This window comes from Gopherus flavomarginatus, chromosome 1, assembly GCF_025201925.1.
Source record: "Gopherus flavomarginatus isolate rGopFla2 chromosome 1, rGopFla2.mat.asm, whole genome shotgun sequence".
Classification (NCBI taxonomy): Eukaryota; Metazoa; Chordata; order Testudines; family Testudinidae; genus Gopherus; species Gopherus flavomarginatus.
The window spans coordinates 97,094,279-97,120,697 of record NC_066617.1 but is presented as its reverse complement, the minus strand read 5'-3'; the positions used below and the strand labels follow the sequence as shown (position 1 = coordinate 97,120,697).

At 48.6% G+C, this 26,419-nt stretch overlaps 2 protein-coding genes across 3 annotated transcripts in view; one reads left to right on the top strand and one right to left on the bottom strand.

The window, feature by feature from the left end:
- Positions 1-15,441, top strand: part of L3MBTL2 (L3MBTL histone methyl-lysine binding protein 2) — a 28,097-nt gene extending 12,656 nt beyond the window's left edge. Inside the window, exons 8-17 of one of the 2 annotated variants that reach the window (XM_050917091.1) lie at positions 1,745-1,833; positions 3,549-3,780; positions 4,821-4,897; positions 6,305-6,409; positions 8,931-9,078; positions 9,795-9,877; positions 10,590-10,824; positions 11,634-11,699; positions 12,738-12,860; positions 13,594-15,441. In XM_050917091.1, coding sequence (XP_050773048.1) covers positions 1,745-1,833; positions 3,549-3,780; positions 4,821-4,897; positions 6,305-6,409; positions 8,931-9,078; positions 9,795-9,877; positions 10,590-10,824; positions 11,634-11,699; positions 12,738-12,860; positions 13,594-13,703 — 1,268 coding nt within the window. In that variant the 3' untranslated portion in view covers positions 13,704-15,441. Of the gene's footprint in view, positions 1-1,744; positions 1,834-3,548; positions 3,781-4,817; positions 4,898-6,304; positions 6,410-8,930; positions 9,079-9,794; positions 9,878-10,589; positions 10,825-11,633; positions 11,700-12,737; positions 12,861-13,593 lie in introns of both variants that reach the window. The other variant, XM_050917082.1, reaches the window with a different exon arrangement.
- A 2,398-nt stretch (positions 15,442-17,839) lies between these two features.
- Positions 17,840-25,043, bottom strand: CHADL (chondroadherin like). Its single transcript, XM_050917069.1, has 4 exons — positions 24,885-25,043; positions 22,311-23,984; positions 19,941-20,107; positions 17,840-19,148 (listed from the first exon to the last, which is right to left on the bottom strand). The coding sequence occupies exons 1-4, from the start codon at positions 25,041-25,043 to the stop codon at positions 18,911-18,913; spliced, it is 2,238 nt and encodes a 745-aa protein (XP_050773026.1). The 3' UTR covers positions 17,840-18,910.
- Between the last annotated feature and the right edge of the window lie 1,376 nt (positions 25,044-26,419).

The window sequence follows — 26,419 nt, the reverse complement described above, 5'->3', positions numbered from 1 at the left end:
TGCTGTGAGAGGAGATGCCAGTGTTTAATTCCACATGCAGCAGTCTTGGTTTCTCTCCTAGTTCAGTCCTGCAGTGTCATGTTTGTAACGCTTGGGAATGCAGATCTGCTGCTGTCTTCTGTTACAAAGTGTCCATTTCTCTTGGTCCTCAGAAGGCAGCTCCTTGCATTACTCTCTCTGCAACTCCCTCTGATGGACTAGGAGTGGTGCTGGAAGGTGATAGGAAGAACTGTGTCTATCCATCCTCAACCAGAAAGCTCACTAGAGGTGCTGGTGAAAGAGCAGAATTCTGGCACGCTGGGGAGGAAGGGGAGCGGTTAAATGCTACTTACGTAGTTTGAAATGGACACATCTTGATTTACACTTCTTAATCAGATGATTTCCATTTCCACAGCCTATTCCAATCTTCTCCCCTGGCCCCTATGACCTTGGAACAATTTACCAAGGCTAGCCGTGGATTCTCCATCGCTGATCATCTTTAAATCAAGACTGGATGTTTTTCTAAACTATCTCCTCTGGGAATTATTTTGGGGAAGTTCTATGGCCTGTGATATACATGAGGTCAGACTACAGCAGAGGTTCTCAGACAGGGATATGTATACCCCTGGGGGTATGCAGAGGTCTTCCAGGGGGTACACCAGTTTATCTAGATATTTGCCTAGTTTTATAACAGGCTACATAAAAAGCACTAGCAAAGTCAGTACAAACTAAAATTTCATACAGACAATGACTTGTTTATACTGCTCTATATACTATACACTGAAATGTAAGTACAAGATTTATATTCAAATTCATTTATTTTATAATTACATGGTAAAAATGAGAGAGTCAGTAATTTGTCAGTACTAGTGTGTATCACACTTTTGTATTTTTATGTCTGATTTTTGTAAGCAGGTTTTTAAGTGAGGTGAAACTTGGGATATGCAAGAAAAATCAGACTCCTGAAAAGGAGTGCTCTGGAAAGGATGAGAGCCACTGGACTAGAGGATCATAGTGGTCCCTTTTTGTCTTTGGAATCTATGAATCTATACAGCCTCATGTCCCAAATTGGGCCCTGGTCCGGCAATCATATCAGCATGGACACTTTTGCTCTCAAGAGGAGCCCCTTTGAAATTAGTGGGGTCCTGCATGGATGCACAGGTTCATGTGTGTCAATCCAGTTGCAGGTTTGGGATCTTAGTTTGTAAGCTTTCCAAGGCACAGATCATGTCTTCTAGCTCAGTATCCCACCTCCAGCCAGCATTTGGGTTGAAGGGATTTCCTTTTATCCATCCTAAATTTTGGTGCCTTTTAATTTTCATCAAGTGCTCCCTGGTTCTTGTGTTAGGGGCTGATTGAGCTCCTCTGTACCAGCCACTATTCTAAATAGCACTCTTCTGCCATTTTGTTCTATATTTATACACCTAGCACAATGGGATTCTGATCTGTACTGGGGCTCCTTGGTGCAAAGATAATAGGAAGAAGAAGAACTAATTTTCTTCTGCTTTCTATGCCAAATGGTTGCAAAGCCCCTTGAGCTCATCAGAATCCTGACATTCTGCTGGTGCATAGCTGCAGTGTGGCTATGAATGTGTGTGAGTAAAAGACTAGTGATCATTGGGGTATATGAATGGGAAGACCATCTTGAATTTAGACCAGCAGTTCCTGGAAAGGAGGGAAGGGGTCAAATGCATTGTTAACTTTGTGCCCTCATGAAGGTGCAACGGGCAAGTAACATGAATTGTTGTTCTCTATTCCTGCACAGCCATCCACGCCAAGTACACAGACTGGAGGGGGTACCTCATGAAAAGGCTGGTCGGAGCAAGGACCATCCCTGTAGATTTCCACATCAAGGTAAAGCGGAAGGTTCTACCATCCATCCAGCTTACAGCCGAGGAGACAGCGCTGTTGGGGGAATCGCTCTCTCTTGGTTCAAGCTCTGTTCACCTCTCCTGTTGCTCATTGGCACTGGGAGGGGGAACAAATATAGTGCAGGGTGCGGGAGGGCATTTTTCTTTCAGAGCTGCCTGACATGCCTGGAAAGTAGTACAGAATGCTCCTTTGGCAGTGCGGGTTCCTTTGACCCCGTCAGCCTGTCTGTGTCTCTGTCAGGACATGGACAGGGCTTAAAAGGATGTTCTTAAACAGTTGAGGCCCAAAATATTGGTGGGGGTTTTGTTTTCCTTTGTGCGTTCACGCAAGCAAATCCTGCTTTAAATGTGAATTGTTTTGTTTCAATAAATAAGCTGTTTGTTTTTAATAGAAACCTTCTTCACTTTTGGAAGCACAACACCATGCTGGGGAATGAGAGGGAGACCAAACTGACTAGACTAGCGTCACTGGCTCTCCTGAAATACACAGTCAGTAGCACTGGATGTGAGAAGTCATTTAGATCTTGACAGTTTGGCAGATTTTTTTTTTTTATAATCTGAAGGGATGTTAGTAGATGCAACTCCAGTCAGAGTTGAGCGAGAAGGCAGGCTCCCCCTGCTGGCAAGTTTTGAAAAGTTTATTTCTAAATTTCTGATGGGGGAAAATAATCCCTTGAAATGGCAGGCAGAAAAAGAACTTGATGGGATTCACGTATCTGCAGGATCCAGGGTAGTCAGGGACATTGAACTGGAGACACTGAACTAGAGTCTCCCATAGTTTCTGAGGTGACTGTGATTACAATGAAGCTGTTTGTTCGTGGGATAATCTGTCAGACCCACTGAGCCGTGGTGGAGACAAGCTCTGGGGAGAGTTGCCACTGACTAAGGGGAGAGTTGGTAGTGAAGTGCTAGAGAGAGAGACTGGAATGTTACCATGTCCAAGGCTTTTCCAGACAGAAATACTTTTTTCTCCTCACGCCCAAATCTGGAGAGAAACTTCTACAAGGCACATGTGGGATTGCGTCCCCATAGAGATGTTGCTAATGCGCGTTTTGCCACATGGCACTAGATCTCCCTGCTCTGAGACCCTGGGCTCTGATATGCCAAGGTGATAGGGACTTTACAAATGCCTTTGAACGTTCTCAAGGATAGGTTTGATTGGGCCTGATCAAAATTTGGGAGTCCCCCAAAGGAAAAGTCAGGTTGATGCAGTGAGTCAGTATAAAATCCCTTAGTCAGTCTGTACGAGAGCTCCAGGATAGTGGTGGGGTTGGAGGGTGTTGCTGGAGGTTCAGTCTTTCTAGGGAGTGTGAAACAAAGGGCCTGATCCCACTCCCCTTAAAGTCAATTAAGAGACTCTAATAAGTTTCTGACCAGAAGTGGCTATAGAACACCTTATGGCCACCTTCACTGGAAGTGAGATGTGAGCCTGGCCCAGTTTGAGTTGAAGGAGTTACGTTCTGCCAAACTATAATTTTCACAGGGATTTCACTAGGACTGGTTATTCAGCCCTTCTTATCCTCAGTTGTGCAGCAGCTCGGTCTCAGAATGGCTACTGTGTCCCTCTCTCAAGGTGTCTCTTCCTCCCAGCTCTGACGTGCAGCCAAGTTTCAGCGTGCATGTGGAGAGGGTCATGTTGCATAAAGCATTTGGGAATGAAGGACTCTGAGAGATCCTGTTTGTTTGTCGTCCCCGCAGATGGCAGAGAACATGAAGTACCCATTTCGTCAGGGCATGCGGGTGGAGGTAGTGGACAAGACCCACGTGTCTCGGACGCGCATGGCGGTAGTGGACACGGTGATTGGTGGTCGGCTGAGGCTCCTTTATGAGGATGGGGATAGCGATGATGACTTCTGGTGCCATATGTGGAGCACTCTGATCCACCCAGTGGGCTGGTCACGTAGGGTGGGTCACAACATGAAGAAGACAGGTACAAATCCATGTGGCCTTTCCCAGGACTCTCCCAGCCTGCTGTCTATTGGTTGGTCCCAGAGAGACACTGACACAAGATTAGAGTTGACCCTAGTCCTGGGTTTTCATGGAATGGTTCTGATTCTGACAAGGCCATCTCATGTCCTGCAAGCTGGGCCAGTTGTGATAAAATCACATCACCTGCTTCTAGCCATAGCAGACCAGTGGTTCTACCTGCCCATATAACCTACCCTCTAGTATCCATTATGAGATGTTGCAGAGGCCAAACAACCCAGTGTAATGCACCTGGCCAAATACGCTCTGCTGCATGTCACCAGTACAAGTGTAATTTCTTCTTTGATTCCCCAAGAGACAGTCAGTTTCTCCCCCTGAAGTGTGATATGCTGTACGTTTATGTTAGCCTGCATAGTTACAGATGTTATTAATGGCTATACGGTTACTGAGCTTTGTGACAAAGCTTGCTGGCCCCTGTAAGAGCAGGTGACGTTAAGTCACCTCTTTCTGGGGCTTGGCCTTTTAAGGAGAGGCATTTGTGGGCAATGTAGTTCCGCGGGGGAGTACAGAGACCAAGAGGCATCATATGCCCTTGGATTACTCTTCCCATCAGGTCCTAGAATTCTTCTCGTTATTATTAAGAGGCAGCCTAGCAGCACCCACTCCTAAAGGGGCCAGCATGCTTTGTTATGCTTTAAAAAAGAAATCCAGGTTCAGCGTAGGTGTCCTTCCCTTTCTCCTGCTGACCCCCCAGAGCACATCTCCGCCTGGTTATCATATATTATGTCTAGAAGTTCATATCAGTGATAGTAGATTTATTCTTTGACTTCAAGGGACCCTTTATTTCCATAATGCAAAGGGACTGATCCATTTTCCCTTTGTAATTTTGAACATCCCCTTCCAGCTCCCTCTGACTAGCTGGTGCTTTCCGATTTCTTATCGCTGCTGACCCCTGATCAGATGGTGCCTTAGCAGGGCTCCCCCTCTGTCACAGGAGAGCTCTCATTTCTGCTTCTCTTTCTTGTTTCCCTCCCCTGGCAGAAGAAAAGCGCAGTGACATGGCAAACCATCCTACCTTCCGGAAGATCTACTGTGACGCCGTCCCCTACCTCTTCAAGAAGGTAGGAGAGCTCAGCTCTCGCACCCTGAGACTGCCATGGCAAGGAGGGCTGTTAGAAAAGGAGCAGGAGGGCCCAGAGGCGGGTTGAGTAAATGATCTGCTTTATTGAAGTACTTGTTCCCCTGGACCCAGTTGTCGAATACACCCTGAATTAGTCGCATCACGCTCCTTTTGTCTAAGTTACCTACATTCACTACAACGCCCCTTATTGAGTAATATGAATGCCCATATAGTGAATATTAATAGCTATATACTGAATATAATTATCACTGCCCCTGTTTACAGCATTAAGCATATTCTACAGACATCTTTACTTTGAAGATACATTTTTTTTGTTTTTGTTTTTTGCAGTAATTGCAACCACAAATTCCCTTAATCAGCTGTTCTCAGGGGAGGGAGGAAGGGGCCATGACCCCGAGCTCATTTATGTAGCTGGGAAAGGAAGGGAAGGGGAGAGAACACTGCTTTACACAGAGAGTAGCCCTTAGATCTCCACATTCCTTATGCAGCTGCAATGCTTATCATCCTTAACAAGCAGAAGGGAAGGGAGAGGGGTAGCACTTTATCTATCAAGTGCAGAAATGTTGCCTGCCTGTGCCTCTATGCCCTAATACCATGTCAGCACACCAGCGGTTTCTCTCTACCTAAGCCTTACATATCCCAACAAAGGGATGGGAGGAAGCGTTGCCAGGAGATGGTGGGACCCATCCTGCACTTCCGCACTGCTCTTTGGACTCTAACCCATGTAGATGCTGAGCTCTCCTCTCCCTCCCAACAGCAGAGCAGTGTCTGGCCCACAGAACTCAGCATGGTGGTCTTGTTCAGGTCTGGAATGAAGGGGTTCACTTGCCCTGAGGCTTTGCTTGCTGTTGGGTTGTGGGGGCTTGGAGTTGGAATTGGGGGTGTTTGAGGATGGGGTGGGGACATGGTCAGGAGCAGGAGAGGACATTTGCTCATTCAAGGTCAGGATGGAAGGACTCGAGGATGCAGGCAGGACTACAGGCTCGAGTGAGGAGTAGCTGAGAGGCTTGGTTGAGGAGGGGGCTTGGGAAGGTCTGAGGGAGGTCAGGTCAGAGGCTTGTGTGCTGCTGGAAGGAAGGGCTTGCTCTGAGGCCGGGAGGCTTGTTGGCTCTGGGTTGGGGATGGCATTAGAGTAGCTGGCTCTTTGATATATGGGTGTTTCTCTTTGTTCCATTGGGCTTAGTTTGTCTCTGTTTTTTAATCAAATTAGCACCACCCTGCCCCCCAATCATGTTTCAGTCATTTAGTTTTCTGCTTCAGGGCGACCTTTCCTTCCCCTTCTTCCACCCTGCTGTGCCCCTCTGGGTCTTTGAATCCCCTTTGCATTCAGAGACGAGCCATGGTCCTGACGGTGACTCCCAGTTTCTTTTCCTCGCGGTCTGTTTAGGTGCGGGCTGTTTACGCTGAGGGTGGCTGGTTCGAGGAAGGCATGAAATTGGAAGCTATTGACCCCCTGAATCTGGGCAACATCTGTGTGGCTACTGTGTGCAAGGTAACCTGGGCTGAGAGGGGACAGAGCCTACAGCATTGCTTAGCGACACCCAGTTGAAGCCTGTGACATCTGAGCCTCTGCTCCGCATCCGTAGAGGTTAGGATGAGGTAGGGGGCCTGTCTGGGGCTTGTGAGAGGGGAGTCAGGGCTCCTGTTCTGGGAGAGTTCTGAGGGAGTGAGGCAGTGTGATGATACGGTTCTAGCGGGACCCAACTGAGAGTGCCAATTCAGGACCAATTGCTTAAAACAGGGCAGTTACAGCCCAAGGCTGGTGTTTCTCCACCTCGAAGGCAAACCAAACCAGCCAGACAAAGAGGACTTTGGTTTCACCCCACTGGCTAACCACAAGTCACACTGGAGCGTCTAAGCAATTCCCTTAGACGCTCCAGTCTCCCAGTATCACCACCAGTGCCACTTGTCCTGGGGATGAATGGTTATGAAAACCAACACCTGTATAAAAGAAAACGGTTCTCTCAATCCCAAAGAATCAAGCCCCAGACCCAGGTCAATATACAAATCAGATCTTACCCACAAATCACGCTGTTGCCAATCCTTTAGAATCTAAAGGTTTATTCATAAAAGGAAAAAGATAGAGATGAGAGCTAGAATTGGTTAAATGAAGTCATTTACATACAGTAATGGCAAAGTTCTTAGTTTAGGCTTGTAGCAGTGATGGAGTAAACTGCAGGTTCAAATCAAGTCTCTGGAGTAGATCCCCCGGTGGGATGGGTCATCAGTCCTTTGTTCAGAGCTTCAGTTCATAGCAAAGTCCCTCCAGAGATAAGAAGCAGGATTGAAGACAAGATGGAGATGAGGCATCAGGCTTTTACAGGCTTTTCCAGGTGTAAGAACCTTTTTCTCCTTACTGGGAAAATTACAGCAAAATGGAGTCTGGAATCACATGGGCAAGTCGCTGCATACTTCGCTGAGTTACAAGACTGCCTTCTCTCAATGGGTCAGTTGTGTAACTGATGGTCCTTAATGGGCCATCCAGCAGGCTAGGCAGAGCTAACACCAACTTGTTTGGGATGTTTCCCAGAAGCACAGCACAAATTTGAAATACAGACAGTATAGAGCCAATCCTCATAACTTCAACTACAAAATGATACATATAGACATAGACAGCATAATCATAACCAGCAACCCATAATCTGGTTTTGGACACCTTATATGACCCCCTTTACTTAAGATTTGGTGCCACTACAGGACCTTGGTTGCAACCATGTTCTATATGGTCCCAGATTATATCAATAAGGTCACAGGCAGCAGGGAAGGAGGTTGGGTTGGGGCACTTGTTCAGGGGCCAGCAGGCTGCCGGCAGCATCAGTGGTGGGGGTACTCAAGGCTGGGGTCAGTTTACAGATATGTATATGTTGCCTGAGGACAAGTGTACTTGCCTGCAGCTGGTTTGAGTTCCTTGCCAGTGCAGCACATATGCTATGCACTTCTCCCACATCCTCTGCCCCTGGATAATCGGAAGGGAGGATCTGCTTTCCCAGAAGACCTCAGCAGCTCCTGGAGGGTGTCAGCGCAGCATACAGAGCGTGGCTTTGAGGAATAAAGGGATGCAGGGAGTGTTAGGGGGAAGGGCTGTGTGTGTTCCTACATTCTGCATGGCCTGGCTTCCCAGTCTTGCATTCTCTCCCATCACTCCCTGCTCCCTATGGAGCGCCTTGCATCACTTAGCAGGGCAATGGGCGATACGATCCCGGGGAGCCTTTTCCTTCTCTAAACTCTAGTCCACTTCGCATAACTTGAGAGGCAGCGTCACTGGGGGCTTTCAGTTCTCTTCCAGCAAATCGTCTCCACGCACAATCCAGAAGGGAGGGACTTGAAGCAGAAGGTTGACTAGAGATTTCTGGACAAATAAAGAGCCCTCCTGTAATGTTCCCCTGAAGCCATGTCTGGCGCTGGCCATTTTGAGGTGTTGGAACTGAGAGAATGAATAGGCGACTTTGTTAGCTCCCGCATCATGTACGCCAGCTATATTTTATAGGCTAAGCAGGGTCAGGCCTGGTTGGTGATTGGATGGGGACTCCCATGGCACAGCGGGGAGTGGTGGTGGTGAGTCAATGGGTTGTGCTGTTCCCTCTTGAGTCAGCAGTGAACCAGTGACCCATCACTGCCTTGGAGGCTCTGTGCTGCTGGAGGAGGCACTGTCCTTTGAGATGGAAAACAGAGCTCCTGACCATTTAAGTTTATGGCACTTTTCACAAGAGTGGTGACATCAGCCCTGTGTGCCTGTCAAATTCCATTCCAGGTCACTAGGTCCTGTTGACTAAAACTCCTGCTACAGTTTCAGCTGGAGAAGCTACCACTCCCGCATCTGTGATACAACATTTCAGTGTATTGCTGTGCATTGTTTAGCACCTACCATCCTCCGCCCCAGAGGTTGCTGCATTTCACTAGTAGGGGCATGATCCTCCGATAGACAAACCATAGAGGTCTTGGGGATCTTTCAGGATGAAAGGCTTTAGAGCAAGCTGAGCTGCTCTTCTCATGCCCTCCCCTTGTGTTGTCAGGTCCTGCTGGATGGTTATCTCATGATTGGCATTGATGGGGCAGCATCTGCAGATGGTTCTGATTGGTTCTGTTACCATGCCTCCTCACATGCCATCTTCCCTGTCAACTTCTGCCAGAAGAACAACATCGATCTGACCCCTCCAAAAGGTGAGACTCTGAAACCTCCCACCCCCACCCTGAACTCTAAGGTCACTGGGCTACACCTCTCCTTAGGGCACATGATGACTTAAATGTGGCTTGGACTGACCAAAATTATGGGACCCAGGCCTGCTTGCTTGCTTTTTTTGAAGAGTCAGGGTTGGTGAGGTTGCAACAGCTGATCCATTCGAACTGGCCTTACTCTCACGTCTTGCTCCAAAGAATGTTTAGTATTTGATGGATCCTGATCTGAAATAAAATCGAAATCTGGTCTGAATTTGCCTTCTCTGTCACTGCCAGCGGATTCTAGACCCCCTCTCGGGTTGTCTGATCCAGAAAATGAGGGTGATCTCCTGCTTTCAACACTGCCCTTGACATTTCTGGTGGCTAAAGAGAGATGATGCCTAGTAGTGTGTTTCAAGTCCATTTCCTCCTGCATATGGTGATTGACAGGGGCTGTTTAATTTCATCTGAGTCCCTGTTGGATACCTTTGTCCACATCTCAAAGCTATTGCATCGCTTGATGCTGTTCGCAATCTGTACTTAGCAAGGGAGTCCCGGACTGCTGTGCATTGGCAGAACGGTGCAGTTCCTCTTATCCTTTGAGCTGCATGCTGGAAGTGCCAGGGGGATAGTTGTGCAGCCTTGTGAGCTGCTGCTCCTTCCTTGCACTCTCTCGGTCTTTCTGCTGGCTCTTATGCCCTGTGACCTTTCTACTTTTGCAGGGTATGATGCAAAGAATTTCAATTGGACAAGTTACCTGGAAAAGACCAAATCAAAAGCTGTGCCAGTGCGGCTCTTCAACATGGTGAGCCGGGATGGGGGCAAGGCAGACACACCAGCTTGGACCCAGCATACTGGGAGGAGCAAACATGGGAGTTTCTGAGCTGGGCTGTTCTGGGAGGTTTCGCTCCCATCAGTGGATGTGTCCTGAGTTCTTCCCCATAGGCTCAACAAGTAAGGCACTTGGTGGCTGGTGATGACAGCGGGTGCTGTCTTGCTCTGAATTTCATAATGGAATGAGCTTTTGATTAGGGCGACTTGCGTTTCTTTAAAGCCCACATGGATCTCCAAGCTCATCACAGATTGTCCATACAGGGATCATTCTCTTCACTGAAATACAGCCCTCTCTGGATGGGGAGGCAGGAATCGTTCCACACTAGCATGATGGTGTCATGGGATAATGCCACACTTGTCTCACTTCCTCGGTCCCCATGACTATGCTGGCTCATGGGGCTCAGACGGACGTCCTTCGAACCCTGCAAAACTGTACCCCCTGGTTTAGCATCTGGCCTCTCTGTGGTCAGGCTGAGCTTCTCTGGGGATTGGGCCTGTTTGTATGAGGGTAGTTGAAGTCCCCCGTAGGTATCGTGGTATGGACTTTGTTGAGAGAAACCAAAGAGGCATCACTGTGTTTTGTCTCCTTTTCCTGAGATACAGGCATAATCACACTGGTATATTTGCATTAGGACTTGGGATTGGCCTGGATGTGACCTGGGTTGGGTTTTCCCTCTTCCCAGGACTGCCCAAACCATGGCTTCAAGGCTGGCATGAAGCTGGAAGCAGTGGATTTGATGGAGCCCCGACTTATCTGCGTAGCCACCGTAAAGCGTGTGGTCCACCGCCTCCTCAGCATCCACTTTGATGGCTGGGACAGCGAGTATGACCAGTGGGTGGACTGTGAGTCACCAGATATCTATGCTGTAGGCTGGTGTGAGCTGACGGGCTACCAGCTGCAGCCACCAGTGGCCCCAGGTTGGTGAATACGGATTGCTTCTTCTGCCCTGTTCGTGGTGTCCCTGAATTTGGTGGCAGGTTTCTGACCCACTGCTTTGCATGTCCTCTTCTGTGACTTGTGGGGAAGAGAAACTGTCTCCCTAGTCCCACATGGACACCATACATCCTACCCCCTATCCCCAGCCTGGCTCACTCACTGACCGGAGGAACCAGATCAGCATGATGAAGAGAGAAGACAGACAGTTTGAGGTGGATTTTAGTCTCCTTTGTTTTCCATCCCATCAACCAATGCGGGATTGCTCCTGCTGAAATGGGGCATCACATGAGCACTTCCATGCCCCCCTCTAGCTGTACTCTCCCTCTTTCCTTCGAGTACAGCCTTACCCCACCCAACCTTGCAGCAGGTGCAGCTCTGCCCCCATCCCTTTCCCAGGCCCTGTGATGTCCTGATGCCCTCAGTCTCTAGGATAAGGGTGAACCTCACACGAGTGTCACTCCTCTCTTCAACTAGCAAGGGCTGCCACTGCTACGCTTCATATCCCTTCCTTCCATCCCAGAATCACTAGCCTCATCCCTGCACTACCCCATCTTCCCTGGTGTAGCACTGTGTCCCCAGCTATGCCCAGCCTGTCCTGCTCACCTCAAATCCATGTGCCTAGCAGCACCACTATAGCCAGCTATTCCCTCTGCCTTTGTGGGAGGCTGGCTCAGGGAGAGGGGTTGGGCTGGTGGATTGGGCTGGTCTTGTATCTGCTTTATAACGTGGCATCCCAGTTATCTGCTGCTGATGGAGCCCAGCTTTCATTTCCCTCTTGTCTTGATGACAGAGCCCACGTCGCCAGTGAAAGTCAAGGAGGTGCCGAAGAAAAAGAAGAAACCCTATGGAAAGAAAAGTGAGTGACAGTTTGATTAGCTCCGCCTCCACAGGGCCCTCCTTTTCCCCCATTTGCTGGAAACTGTTAAAAGAACCCTCTTGGGTGTGACTCTCCGCAGGCAGGAGAGGGGCCCTTTCTGACTCTGGATACACTTAGCCCAGTGTGTGTTTATAGCTTCATTATTCCTCTTCGCACCTTGTCATGCTGCTCTTGCTGAGGAGAGACCTGGGCACTGTGTGTGGGGAGGATGCTAAGCTGTGTCTGTTGGCTCTAAACTAGGACAGCCTGCCTCTGAGAACGCTTCCAGGTGACTGACACATTCATCGGCAACATGCAGCTTCCCTGTTGTCCGTGGATATGACGGGGAGCTCGGTCTGGGTAGCTGGAATCAGTCCATGATGTGAGCCTCCTAACAATTAGTTAGGAGATGAGGATGGTTATGGTGATGGACAAGAAGCTAATGGGCTAAGACCATGTTGTTGGTGTGTGAGAGAGAGAGCACCTAAAATCAACAACCCCGCGGTGCTAGGTGCTGTACAAAAATAGTAAATGACATTTCCTGTCTCACAGAGCTTATAATCTAAAAGGCCATAATGCTCTAACTAACAAAATTACACAGACACCAAATACAGGGTCACCCTGCCAGTTTTTCAGGATCTAGGCCTTGAGCATTAAGCAAAGCACTTAACAGAGCTCATTGGGCCTGCTTAAGTGCTTTGCTTAACCAGAGCCTTAATGTGTAAGAACTTGCAGCTCGATACTTAGGATGATGGGAAGAGTGGTTATTATAGCCATCTTCCACTGCCTCTCTTCAGAGTGTGTTTATGTGGAGTGTGGAGAGTTCACCCCTGCAGAGGCTCCCCACCACTTCAGAGCGAGCAGCGACTTGGGAGTGTCTCTGATTGGGAGAAATATGACCATCCAGCCAATCGGAATGTGTTTTGCTGGTCAAGTGTGTTTAGCCCCGCCTTGTGACACCTCTGCCCCGGGGAGGTTGAACACGTGTTTAGCAAAAAGGACAGATTTCCACAACACTCTTTATTCTTCTTTGTTAAGGGAAAAAGATGTCTGCCAAAACCCGGTCCCTCAAGCAGGCAGCCAAGAAACCAGCTGGCCCAAAAGCAAAGCGCGAAGCAAAAGCTGCAAGCAAGGCCTTACCGGAGCCAGCACCTGATGAGAGTAAGGAGAGGGAGTCGCTCCAGCCTGCAGCCCCTCCCCTACATGCTGGGTGCCAATAGCAATCCTGTGGCCTGCTCCCCTTCCTAGCAGACGTGGCAGGGGGTCCCTAGGGCCTGGGCTGCAGAGACAGCACAGCCAAGACTTAACTGTCTCTTCCACAGAAAAGGTTCTGGGGGTTTGCATAACTCCATGGCAATGAAAGCCAAGTTAGCACAGCCCCAGCATACACAGAGCAGCCTCTAAACAGAGGAACTGACTACTGCATAGTGCTGAGAGTATTTGAGACACGCCTCGTTGCTGGGTCGTCATCGGCCTCAGCAGGACCCAGTGGGGGTGCGTTCTGACTGTGTGAGAGAGTGAGAATCTCTCCCCAGAGAAAGGTCCCAGAATGACACAGCTGCTTCTGGAGGCTGACTTGCCCTTTTTAGTCCCAGAACAGGTACAGCACCCATAGCATAGGCTTCCCCTGCCCTGGAGGGATGAGATGGGAGATCACTCTGTGTTCTGCTCCCTTCTTGGTCTCTGCTGAGGCTGCCAGTAAGAGGGGCCAATTGGACTGGTATTTGTATGTGACGTGGGCACCTGCTTTCTGGGAAATGGGACTGATGGGACCCCCAAAGCTTTTGTCACTGTGTGTCCATGTGAACAAAGTTGGCCCCATGGAGCTGTTGGCACCAACTGCTAATGAAGATTTCTGGGTGGACTGATTTATCCTCTTTCCATCTCTCAATAGTTATCACTGTGCAAGTGAAAGAGGAAACTATCGACCCGTCAGCAGTGGAATTTGGAGCCCCAGAGCTTCCCATTCTGATAAGCAGCATAAAGCAGGAGGTAGAGGACTAATCCCTGATCCCTCGGGTGGGATCTCCTGGCCCTGAGCAAGGATGTGCACTGCACTCTGGGGAAGCCCTGAGTAAAGCTGTGCAGGACACAAGGAGGGGCGTCGTTCCTTTGGTCTGGGCACTCCCAAAATGTGTCAGAACTCCCTTTTATCATTGCAAAAGAACAATCCGTGCTGCAAGCTCCATTTTGGGGTGGTTGTTTTTTTAAACCCCAGGTCACAGCTTCCAGAAAAGGCACCAACCTCTGAAAGCAATACAGCTCATACTTAGCTGAAGGGCTGGAGTCTGAGGGTGGATTTCTGAGTCTGGGAAATCCTATTAGCCCACAGACATGACTCTTTCTGAGCTCTCTGGGAAGCTGCTGCTGCATTGTGGAGAATGCTAGCATTTCAGGCTGGTGTCTGGAGCCTGCAACCTGTGATCTGAGAAGCATCGAAGTTGCAGAATCACAACCATGGTGTGCAGTCTCGGGGGGAGCAAGTAAGTCAGGAACATGGGTGCTGTCGCTAGGGGAACAACCATGATGTGCTGCTCATCCCTTTCTCTCTCATCCTCTCTGTGACATGGACATGGAATCAGAGGGCTCTAGAGAGCAGCTGGGAAATGGAGGAGATAGAAAACAAGTTACAGGAGGGACTCTCTCTTGGTTTTACTCATACATTAATTTTTTTCACCTGCTGTGAGATGAGCTAAATCTTCTCCAGCCAGAAGAAGACAGTAGGGTATTTATGTTGACTTTCCCCACTTCAAGACACACAATACTGCTGAATTATTATTATTATTATATTTCTACAATGCCAGAGTAAATTCCACCAATCAAATGTGCCATAATGATCTGTAAATAAAATGTAATTGAAAGTCAAAGACTTGCCTATTGGTTTCGGGAACAGCAAAATGCCTGCTCTGTTCAAGAGGTGAGAGGGGAAGTCAGAACATGAAAGCAATAAGGAGGGTATGGGTGTGGTGGTTGTATCATAGCCCTCATGTACCCACCTCTGCTTGTTTGTAAGATCTGCAAAGAGCAAGTGCCAGCTGCTAGCAACATGGCACAGCAGGGGAGGCTCCTTATCAGCTGGTCTGGTAGAATTACTTTCTAGGACTCTGCAAGGGTCCCCAAGTCAAGTCCTCAATCATGGCGACATGAAGGATATGCATGTACACTCAGCAAATGGAGCCACCAGCTAGGATGGAGTGAGCGTAGGGGAGGTGTCATAACTATACAGGGAAGGGTAACAACCCTCCTGTGTACAATTCTATAAAATCCCTCCTGGCCAGAGGCACCAAAATCCTTTTACCTGTAAAGGGTTAAGAAGCTCAGGTAACCTGGCTGACGCCTGGTCCAAAGGACCAATAAAGGGACAAGATTCTTTCAAATCTTGGAGGGGAGGGGAAGGCTTTTGTTTGTGCTCTGTGTTTTGGTGGTGTTTGCTTTTGGGACTAAGAGGAACCGGACATCAATCCATGTTCTCCAAATCTTTCTGCAAACGTCTCTCATATTTCAAACTTGTAAGTAACAGCCAAGCGCAAGGCGTGTTAGTTTTATCTTTGTTTTCTCAACTTGTAAATGTTCCTTTTGCTAGAAGGTTTACTTCTGTTTGCTGTAACTTTGAACCTAAGGCTAGAGGGGGTTCCTCTGGGCTCTTTGAATCTGATTACCCTGTAAAGTTGTTTTCCATCCTGATTTTACAGAGATGAACTTTACCTTTTCTTTTAATAAAATTCTTCTTTTAAGAACCTGATTAATTTTTCATCATTTTAAGATCCAAGGGTTTTGGATCTGTGTTCACCAGGACTAATTGGTGAGGGTATACTCTCAAGCCTACCCAGGAAAAGGGGTGTAAGGACCTGGTGCGGGGGAGGAATTAGTCTCAAATCTGCCCAGGAAAGGGGGGGGCTAGGGACTTGGAACTCTGCCTTCCCCCAAATATTTCCCAAGTGGCTCTCCCCTAAGATTTGGTGGTGGCAGCTTACTGTTAACCTAAGCTGGTAAATAAGCTTAGGGGGTCTTTCATCCGGGTCCTCACATCTGTACCCTAAAGTTCAGAGTGGGGAAGGAATCTTGACAGGAGGTGAACTTTGCCTGGCACCAGTTGGCACAGAACTCTTTGTTCTTGTGGCATTAGTCACTCCTCCTCCCATGCTGAGCTCTGACTTTCATACAACCCGGTGTTCAGGTGTGCAGTAATAAATGTTCTAGCTCCTTTGTCAAGTAAATTTTTTTTCAGGGTGTTCTGGCTTTTTTCCTTCCATTGCTTCTTTCCTTAAGCTGTCAAGTAACTTTAACCCCCCGCCCCCCAATACTTAGTATTTATATAACTGCTTTCCTGGAAATTGTTCCTAATTTTAGTAAAATACTTTTCATGTAGAAAAAATTCTCTATTTCCCCAATGTGTGTGGCGAAACCCAAACACAGCAGCACTGGGCTAGTGTGTGAGAATAGGCCAGTGAAACTGGTCAATTTCACTTTTGTTTTACAATCTAGTTTGAGTGAAATGCAAAAGGCAAAAACTCTGTCGTGGTGATTAACATGCTACATTTTAAACATTCTTTTATTTTTAATTCTCTGAAGGTGTCGGTGATACACATAAGAACTGTGTTTGCTCTCATGTCATTTAAGTATATGATACAGGAGAATAAGATAATGGAGAATGCTGTTTCAACATGATTTTCATTTCCACTTAAAGTCCTTAGATGCTATTGAATCATCTCTTAAGGTTTCCTCTTCTGCTCTGGGGGCAGAGCATTTTGGAGTGTTTTGCTGTTCCTTGTGCCCTCGCAAGCTGGCTGAGTGTCTGCTACAAGAAGCAGTGGTTGGAATGGCAGGACCCTGCAGCCTGACTTAGGCCCTGCGTGCACTAGAAATAAAGGTTGTGACTGAAAGATATTTTCAAAACATGACCTATTTCCCAAGTCTAGACAGCCTATAGCGTAAGAAAAAGGTTCTCCATCCCCCACCCTCCCTCCACTGGAAAGGGTGCCAGGCATGACAGGTATATTTTATTGGTCATGCTGCATTCAGGCACCAGCCTCTCATACTATAATTGCCAACTATTGGATTGAGCACTGCTTGTTGGGGCTGCAGAGGTGTGAAACTCCAGCCCTAGTGGAAGTGTATATTCAGGTTTGTTTTTCCTCCTAACTGGAATATTAGCTGTGAGCAGAGGGGCTGGAGCAGGTCCTCTGGGGTAACACACCTGCCATTTCTCCTCACCACCTGTTCACAGCAATCCAGAGAGCCCAGGCAGCATGTGATACTGAAGGGACAGGATTCATTGAAGTGCTGGGGAAGGACAAGGCTAGTCCTTTCCTGCCACTCTCTTGCAGAATAATATATCCATATGGTGTAGGCTCTAAGCATTCTGTTGCTGTAAGCAAACTAGAGAACGAACACACACACACATAGCCTTGAGTCACTATGTGAAACGCTTTTGCTGGCCTGAGCAGCCCTTTGCCTCTTCCCTGTGATTTTTGCATGGCCAAAGGCAAACAGAGATCGCTAAGGAAGTTTAGGTCCCTGCAGAATTCCTTATAACTGATCAGTACCTTCTCCAGTTCCCTAGAACATTTCAGTCTGCACGAACAAAGTCTAGAGACCAAATTCTCAGCCAATGTAAATCAGTATAGCTCAAGGGCAGCTACACCAATATAAACCAGCCAACGGTCTGGCCCTACGTGTTGAAACAATACATGAAACTTGGTGATGGTTTTGCCTTTGCAAAGGATTGTGAGTAAGTTCCCAGATCTTCTTCCTCTAAGAAACTAGATGACACCAGCCCTTAAAGTCTTTCACTGTCTTTAAGTGTGTTTTGAAATGGGAGGGGGCAGAAAGGGAGGCGCTGAATATGTCAAACTGCTGCCAGCCTTGGAAAGGATCAGTGATACATATATTATGGGTAAATAGCTTTTCCAACAACATGTAGCTAATCCCATTGGCTATAGAGCCTTTCTTCCCTGCGGGGCTACAGAGAGCATTGCCACGTCACTCAGTGTAGACCAGGCACCAGCCAGTGTGCTGTGAGCAGTACCTACCTGCTGCAGTGTGGCTTCCTTTTTTCTGGAGAGATGGGAGATTCTGCAGCCCCTTCATGTAAAATAAAATAGGGGCTTTACTGAACAAAAATAAATAATACTCAGTACTATAGCCCCCGTGCTGTTTATTTTGAGGTTTAAATCCATGAATTTTCAATTTGCTGTCGATGTTTGTATTAATGACGCAGATCTGCTGGGTGGCAGTGTGAGGGAGAGATCTGGGAACTTGGGCAGGGAGACAGTTGGAGCTGTTGACACCTGGGAAGGTACAGAGGGTGGTTGGGGATTGTGGGATATGTACATTTACTGGACTTCTCTTCTGAAACCATCAGCAGTGGATAGTTAGCAATGTTGGCATTTCAATATTCATCAGGAGGTTTGAGACCTGACGCTCCAGTGAGATCAGTGGGGTGTGTCCCATCCCGTCCCCCCTCCCCCACAGTTATTGTTTCAGGGTCTCTGCAGACTCACAAAGTCAATACGGCATGTGTTACACTCGCTTGTGTTTCCAGTGTTAACTGCTCAACCATGTGGGCTAGAAATGTATTGGTTTTGGCTGGAAGCTCCAATTCTGTAGCAAGGGCTGCATTCCACAGCAAGTGGCTGGCCACTGAATCAGAAGTGACGTGAAACCCTGCCTGGGGACAGCAGATTATTCCCCCACCACTAACTATCAGCCACCTCTGGGGTGAAACATAATGCACAGCAGCATGACGCAGCGCTTTAGGGCAGGAAGAGAACAATAACATGTTCCACTGAAACTGCAAGAGGAACTTAGGGAGACAAAATGGAATTGCTCAAGCTATGATTTGGCACAGAAGCAGGGGAGCAGGATGGGAAAAGCACCTCATGAAAAGCACCATGGGACTGTCAGAAGGAACTCTCACATCTGCTTTTTCCTCTCAATGCGATTTCCTCTTTGAATTCCCTCCCCTGCAACACACAGCACACACACTGCCCTTCCAGCCCCCATCCCACCAGAATCCCAGAGCTCAGTCTCCCATAGCTACGGTCAGGTCTGCTCCTTTCCGCTGTGCAATGGAAATCTCACTGCAACATGAATAAAAGCCCATTAAAGCTTCTCTCTCACTAAGCTGCTTCCTACTAGCTGGTCAAGTGCATCCACAGCCACACACTGCTGCTAAGACACTTCAGCAGCTGCAGCAGGGCCACACCCTCTTATGCTTTGCTCTTCTTGGTGCCTCTGGCTTGTGCTTTTCCTGACCTCTTTTCCTTGCTGGGGCTTCTTTCTGCTTTGATTTTGGCCTTGACTTTGTCTGGATGAGCCCTTCTGCCTTTCTCCATACCCCAGCCTGGACAGCTTTTGAAGACAGCAGAAAGCTTCACCTTCTGCCCGCGGACTTCTGGTGGGGACCCACAGGTGGCTCCCACGCGCAGGTTCAGTTTGTCAATCCATCTGAAAATAGGGCAAGAGACAGAGGAAGGAGATGAGAGAAACTCCAAGTGGACTTAGCAAATTACTGGCACAAATGGCTGTGCTGGCAAACCAGGGCATTTGCTCTCTGTTAACAAGTTCAAAGGGACTTTGGGGCTGACTTGACGGCCCTGGAGAGTGATGCCCTCTGTGTACCCCTGGAAGGGGGACAGCTCAGGCAAGGCACTTCAGTCTCCCCATATGTGCAAACAGTTTGGAAAGTTTTAACACCCCAAAAATGCAGTTGTATAGAGTAAGAATCGCAGCCGCAGTCACCCCAACCAGGACATATTTCAAGGGTTCCCAGACCTCACACTTCAGGGTATAAGGTGAGCAGCAACTGTGGTCATGAAGAAGTACATGGCAGGCTACAGCACAACGAGGCGCGTTATGTAGCGTTTACACCTCCCTTGGAAGCATCAGGAATTGGGTGAGGCAGGCAACCAGAGGACCTATGGTCTTTTCTGACCTGCCAGTTCCTTTGCTTTTCTCTTTGCCCTCATCTACCCATATGTCTCAATCCTACTGTGGAGAGGTCCTCTCTAGGCAGGAGGGCCCAGATCCTCAAAGGTATTTAGGCACCTAACTCTCATGGATTTCAATGTTCTCATGGATTAGCCTCCCTGCTAAGACTGGCAGCAAAGTTGAATAGTGGTCCCTGTTGCAGTGGTATTTTCAGTGGTATGAACATCTCCCTGGCAGGAACTGAGCAGAGATTCACACCCTCCTATCAGTCAGGCCCAGCCAGGCTGCTGGACCTAAGCAGTGACTGACCTGCGCAGTGGGAGGATCTGGCAGTCACAGTGGAAGGGGATGTCTCTCAGGTTGATGACCTCCAGCCCTGTGAAGTTGCGCAAATCAGGCACGTTACACATGTTGTTGTTGTCCAGGTACAGACTCTTCATCCTGGGACCCAGACCAGCAAAGGCCCCTGAGGAAAGCTGCAAATGATGAGATGGGGCTGATGAGTCAAAGGAAAACAGCTGTGGATTATTTTAATAGGGAGAGGTGTGTGTGTGTCTCTCTCATTGGTTCCTGTCTCCACTGGGAATGGGGCTTGAGTTACTATCACTTGGTATCAATACTTCCCAGCACACAGGTCAGTTTGATGACCTAATTTGAGACAAAGGAAGTGCAGGAGCTCATTGTGAGAGAAGCAGAGACTTTCAGAGTTACTGTGTAAAGTGAGTTCTCTGTCTTTATTAGTTAATGTAATTCATAGAATCATAGACTTTAAGGTCAGAAGAGACCATTATGATCATCTAGTCTGACCTCCTGCACAATGGTACTTAATATTTAGTGCTAAATATTAATTCCCTTAAATAGCTGTGAAAGCCTCTACCTGCTTCACATGTTGAAATATTGCACTTTGTGTCTCTTAACCTGCATCAGACTCAAGTTGTCAGTGTCCTATTTCATTTTGCATTATTTTCTGGATTGTAAACTCTTTGTAGCAGGGAATTTCAGCTGTTCTGTGTTTGAAAGTGCGGGGTAAATGCACAGTGTTATATACATACATGTGTGATTCTTAATAGCTATATTTAACACTTCTTTCAATTTGGTATTTTGTCTTTTTGGCAACTGGATGTGTTACGCTTAATATAGCTTTTCACTTTTGACTCAGGTTTTCCTTTAACTAATGGCAAGGCACTGAACTGAGCAGATTGTAGGGGCTTTTTCAGTCCCTGGTTAACTGATTGTCATCTTATTTTTTATCTCAGTTTAAACAGGCCCCAGTCCAGCAAAGCACGTAAGCATGTGCTTAACTTTAAGCATAGGAGCAGTGTCATTTTCAAGGTTGCTACTTGTGTTTAAGTGCTTAGCTGGGTCAGCGCCGTAGAGTACATGCTTTCTACTTGCAAGACTTTGTGGATCCAGTGCCCCATTTTAATTTAATCTCTGTGGCAGAGATTGTCAGCCTCTGGAACAGTCACAAAGGGAAAAGCCCGCTCCGCTTTCCCACCTCTGGTTTTCAGGTTTGGTTCAGTCCCTCATGCTCAGGATGGTCTCTGGATTCCAGAAGCACCTCAATAACCACCATTCCTGCGGCACTTCCTTTGAGGGGCTGTGAAAACCAGCACTGAGGATTCTGGGGTCACATGTGAGTAGAGATTGTGTTACAAGTAGCTGAACAAGGGTTTCATGCTATGAAAAAGTACCAAGACCCTTTTAATTTACATAACCAGTTTGGATTGCATTATGGGGACTTCAGAATGTACCCAAATTTCCATTGAAAAGGAAAGAATTTGGCAGGGACATGTTCCACTTTCTTCTCTGCAAGCAAGAGAAACGCTGGGCTCTGCGGTGGCTGCATTCTCAGTTTTGAGACTTGAGAGTAAGACCGAATGGCCAGGCAGTCTCCCTGGACTCAGGTTTGGTGCTTTCCTTCCCCAGGGCTGGGAGTTGCTGTGAAAGCAGCGTGGGAGGCCCCGGAATGCTGCCTTGTTGAGCCTGAAAGGAGCCTTGGCTGACAGGAGGATGGTGGCAATTTCGGGTGCTTGAGAGGAGAGAGAAACAGGTGAGTGGCAGAGGGGAATTCCTCGGAATAGCTCTTCACAGAACAAGAAGAAATATTGACAAATTGGAGGAAAGAGAAATATTAATTATTAGGACCCTTGGGGGAGGAGCTTAGGGCAGGTTCTACGGCCCATTGAAAGAAACAGGAATCTTTCTATTGACTATCCTCAGCTTTGTATCAAGCCCTTAATGAGGACAGATTAAAGGAATGAAGAGCCTGTAATCTGGCTGGGCTATGACATGGGGAGGATCTGGCACCTGTGAAAGGTGCAATTGCCAAGGAGGGGGAGAGAGGGACTGTTGGGGCAGACCGAGGGGGCATAATCACTAGGAGTAACAGGATAAAACTGAACAAAGGTGCAATTCAGGCTAAATATTGAGAAGCTTTTCTTCCAAGCAAGGTCTCAGGCTGAGCAATCATCTCCCAAGGGAAGTGGTACAAGCCCCAGTGTTGGGGCCATTGCTTTGGGTTGGAAGCCCCTTCATTTCATCCAGAAGAAGCACTGGAATGTGCTGCTGGGAAGCGCCCTGCAATGGGAGCAGGGAGGAGAGGTGACCGAACAGTAACTTGTATAGTATTATTTAGCTTTATTAGGCTGGGGCACTCGCCCTTCGCCCTCCTCTCACCTGTTCTAGCCCCATATTATCCAGATATAGGTGTAGCAGGGATCTGGCTACAGGGAGAAAGGCTCCAGCCGCAATAGACTTGATGGGATTCTTGGACAGCTTCAGCTCACTAAGGACAGGCAAACCCCTGAGGGACCCGGTGGGTACTTCCTGCAATAGGTTCTCGTCCAGGTGCAGCTTCTCTAGCATCTTGGCGGGGCTCAGGGCCCTGGGAGACACACGAGTGATGCGGTTCCCGCTTAGGTAGACCCAGCGTAGCTGCCCTGCCCCAGCCAGGTCATTGTCTGACAGCTGGCTGATGGAGTTATGCTGCAAGTGGAGGGAGAAGAGGTTGGGCAGGAGGCTGAAGGTCGCCGTGGGCATCCGAGTGAACCCATTGTGGTCCAGGTACAGGTAGCTGAGCTGGGGGGCCCCACCAAAGGCAGCAGCATCTATGGCAGCAATGTTGTTGTTAGACAGGTAGAGGTAGACCAGCTTCTTTAAGCCCTGGAAGGCCCCCGGCTGCAGCTCCGCGATCTTGCAGCTCTGCAGATGGAGTGAGACCAGCTTCTTCAAGCCGGGGAAGGATCCCTTGGGTATGGAGTGGAACTCATTCTGGTGCAGGTCCAGCAGCTGGGTGTTGCCTGGGAACCCCTTGGGGATCTTCCGGAGGCCTCTGTTCTCGCAGTTGCTGTGTTGGAAATCAGGAGAGCAGGCACAGACTTTTGGACACCTTGTCTTAGCATCTCCCTCTGGCTCCCTCCTGGGGGTGGCTGGGCTGGGGAGCCGCTTCTTATCCGGGGCAGGGCCCCCACACTTCATATCAATGGACCTCAGCGACTCCAGCTGCTCACCTCTGAAGGCGCCAGGGCCTGCACATGGCACATCGGCCTGGACCCTCGCTTTCTCCGTCCACTCCTTGAAGGGCCGCATGTAGCATGTGCAAACCACGGGGTTCCCTGTTAAGTTGATTTTCTTCAGGTGAGCAGCTGCTGTCAGTGGCTGCAGCACCTGCAGCTGGTTGTTGTGGAGGTCGACTGTGTGCAGCAGGGGGCTCTTCACAAAGGCTTTGTGTGAGACATCCTGCAGGGCCATGTTGTCCAAGAACAGCTGCTTCAGTGAAGCCATCTCAATAGCTTCCTCGCCGATGTAGGTGACCGGGTTGTGTCCCAGGTCCAGCCGTGTGGTACCCGACAGCCTCGACAGGGCCTCTGTGGGCAGGGACTGCAGTTCATTGTGGTCCAGGCTCAACCTCCTCAGGGTCGGCAACCCAGCAAAGGCCTCTGTGGCTATGACATGAAGTGCATTATGGGACAGGCGGAGCCACTTGATCAGCTGCAGGCCCTGGAAGACCATATCGGGCAGGTAGACCAGGAAGTTCTCACCAAGGTTGAGGAAGTTGAGGAAGCCCAGTTGGCTGAAAGCCCCTGGCTTTATCTCTTCTATGCGGTTCTTCTCCAGGATGAGCTGCTGAAGAGAAGACAGCCCATCCAGGGACTCCTGGTAGATGAAGGCTATATTGTTGGAAGCCAGGTTGAGGTAGATCAGTCGTCCTAGTCCCCTGAAAGCCCCTTCCTCAATACTTTCCACATTGCATCGCTGCAGGTTTAAGTGGGTGAGGTATGGGATAGGGAGGAAATCTCCTCCAGGGATGACTTTTATGTTGTTGCCCCGGAGATCCAATTTTTGGGTGACCTGTTGATTACACAAGCATCAGTTATTGAAGATGGAACCCAAAACCTCTCCCACCCTTCTGCAGCAGAGTGACAGGCTGTTCCAGGCCTCTCTGCAGCCTTTATTGCTGTGATCTGGCCAAATCTCACAAGCAAGCTCATGACTGATGAGTACTTGGAAGAGACACTTCCCAGAGCACCTCCAGTCTGCTGCATGAAGTTGTGATGGGATCTCAATAGTGACTGTTCGTCCTGCTGAACCAGGCTTCTTGCAGTGCAGCAATCACTAACATCCTGCGTGAGCCTTAGTTCAGTACTGACTCAGAGGGGAAAGTGCCTCCTAAACCAACACCACCTTCCTGCAGCCATCTGGGTTTCCCTTGTTTCCTTATTTCGCTATCTGACTCTGCTTTAGCTTAAGGCCTGTAACAATCACCACCTCGGAGGGGCCTGACTGTGTATTGGCCAGAAAATATTGTAATTGTTTTTTGTTTTTTTTCGTCTTGATCAGCTGAGTTATTTTTATGTTGTTCTGCAGTAGAAGAGCTGACCCTGAGCAGACCAGCTTGTCTTGCAAACTGCCCTGCATGTGGATCAACCCCTCCCTTAAGATTTTCACATCAATGGCATTGAAAGGCTGCGAGGTTACTGCACAAATCTTTTGGAAACCCAGACATCTGGATGAAGTGAACCACACTTGCCTGCATCTTGTTCTGCTGCCTCTCCCCTGTCCTACAGCAGCCTGTGTGGCTCAGTGCTGTGCAGGGAGAGAGAGAATCAGACTGGTACCCAGATGCCCCAGGGGGTGAGGAGCTTTGATGGTGGTGGCAGCGGCAGCAAGTGTGTGGAGAGCAGTTTAAGAGCACTTTGTGCTGTGTTTGCCTCTGACTCTTCCCTTCCCCCGCTGTGCCCAGGGACTGACCTGTGGGATGGTGATGGGCACCTCCGTGAGGTTCTTGTTCAGACACATGACGTGGTGCTTTATGTTATCGCAGATGCAGATCCGTGGGCAGCACTCAGCAGCCGCTCTCCTGACGGGGAAGAGAGCTGACACCAGGAGAAGGCCCAGGGAACCCCACATCCTGGAAAGTGGCTACAGGTGAGAGAGAGAGGGAAGAGGCACCCCAATCAGACAGAGATGTGCATTCCCACAGTGCTTCTCGTCCCCACGGACCCTAAGTGCTCTGCAGGCTGCGTCCCTTGAGATTGCGGCAGTTGTTTCACGGTGCATTGCAAGGCTCCAGCCCCATTTGAGAGACAGGGGAGGGGATAGTGTGACTAAGGGAAAGTGCAGCGGGAAGTTTAGATTACTCAGGTATGAGCCTAGTTTTAAGCATGTGAGTTGTCCCATTGAACTCAATGGGAGCTGGATTGATTCTGGTTCCATTCTTGAACTCAAGGGGGTGGGGCTACGACTCTCATGCTTAAAGCTAAGTACATGCTTACATGGTTCACTGGATCAGGGCTTTAGAGGGACAAGCAACCTCGGCTAAATCACCAGTACCTCCTTCTGCAGCACTTGGACTTTCCTTGGAGGTTTCCTTTCCAAGTACAGATCAGGTCCAACCTGCTTCAGCATGTGAGATCTGATGTAATCTCACTCCAAGGCAGAGTGGCTAAAGGACAACACCGGTGCTGCCAGAAAAGGAGCAGAGAGCATTTCGCAGACACAAGAGCATGTGCTAATGTGAATGTGACAACACGTATTACCATTGCCATATATCCGAAGAGAAGGAGGGTAGGAAACTGCGGTAACTCATTGCCATTCTGAGCAAATCTCATTAGCACTGTTCCAACGCATCCTTGCTCATAAAAGACTGTAGTTGTACCGCAACTTCCAATTGGTAGTTGAGTGCTTTACAAATGCTAATTAGCTTAGCCTCACACCACCCCTGACAGGCAGATCTGTAATGTCTCCTCGTTTTACAGAGGGGTAACATTATTTATTTATCTTATTTTATTTTATTTTATTTTATTTTCAAGTGGCTCAAATGTGCAAGGTACTTCCCCATAACAAGTAAAAAGCAGTGATCCCTGCTCCAGTGAGCTTGCAATCTGTATTGGAGCGGACACACCAAGTGAGAGGTCAGAAGAAGGCAACAATGGGAGGTGAACAGGAGGATAAGGTTGTCCATACTAAGATCAAGTGGTTTAGAAGTGAGGTGTGGACCCATCTGGATGGCTCATCCAAGCTGAGTCTGTGTTTTGGTTTGTTACTTCCACCTTGTTTCCCCATAGGCTTCCTGGCAGAGGTGAGTTCTTAGGAAAGGCTTGGAAGAGGTGAAAGGAGGTGGGCTTGGTGGCTGTATTGTGGAGCATGCCCCAGTCGTAAGGGTCAGCAGAGAAGAAGTCATGGGGATGGAGGTGTCTGTGAGAGGCTGGGAAGGAATACTGAGGCTGGCCATGCTGGCAGAGCAGGCTGGATGTGGAGGTGGGACGTGTGGGAGGAGACCATGT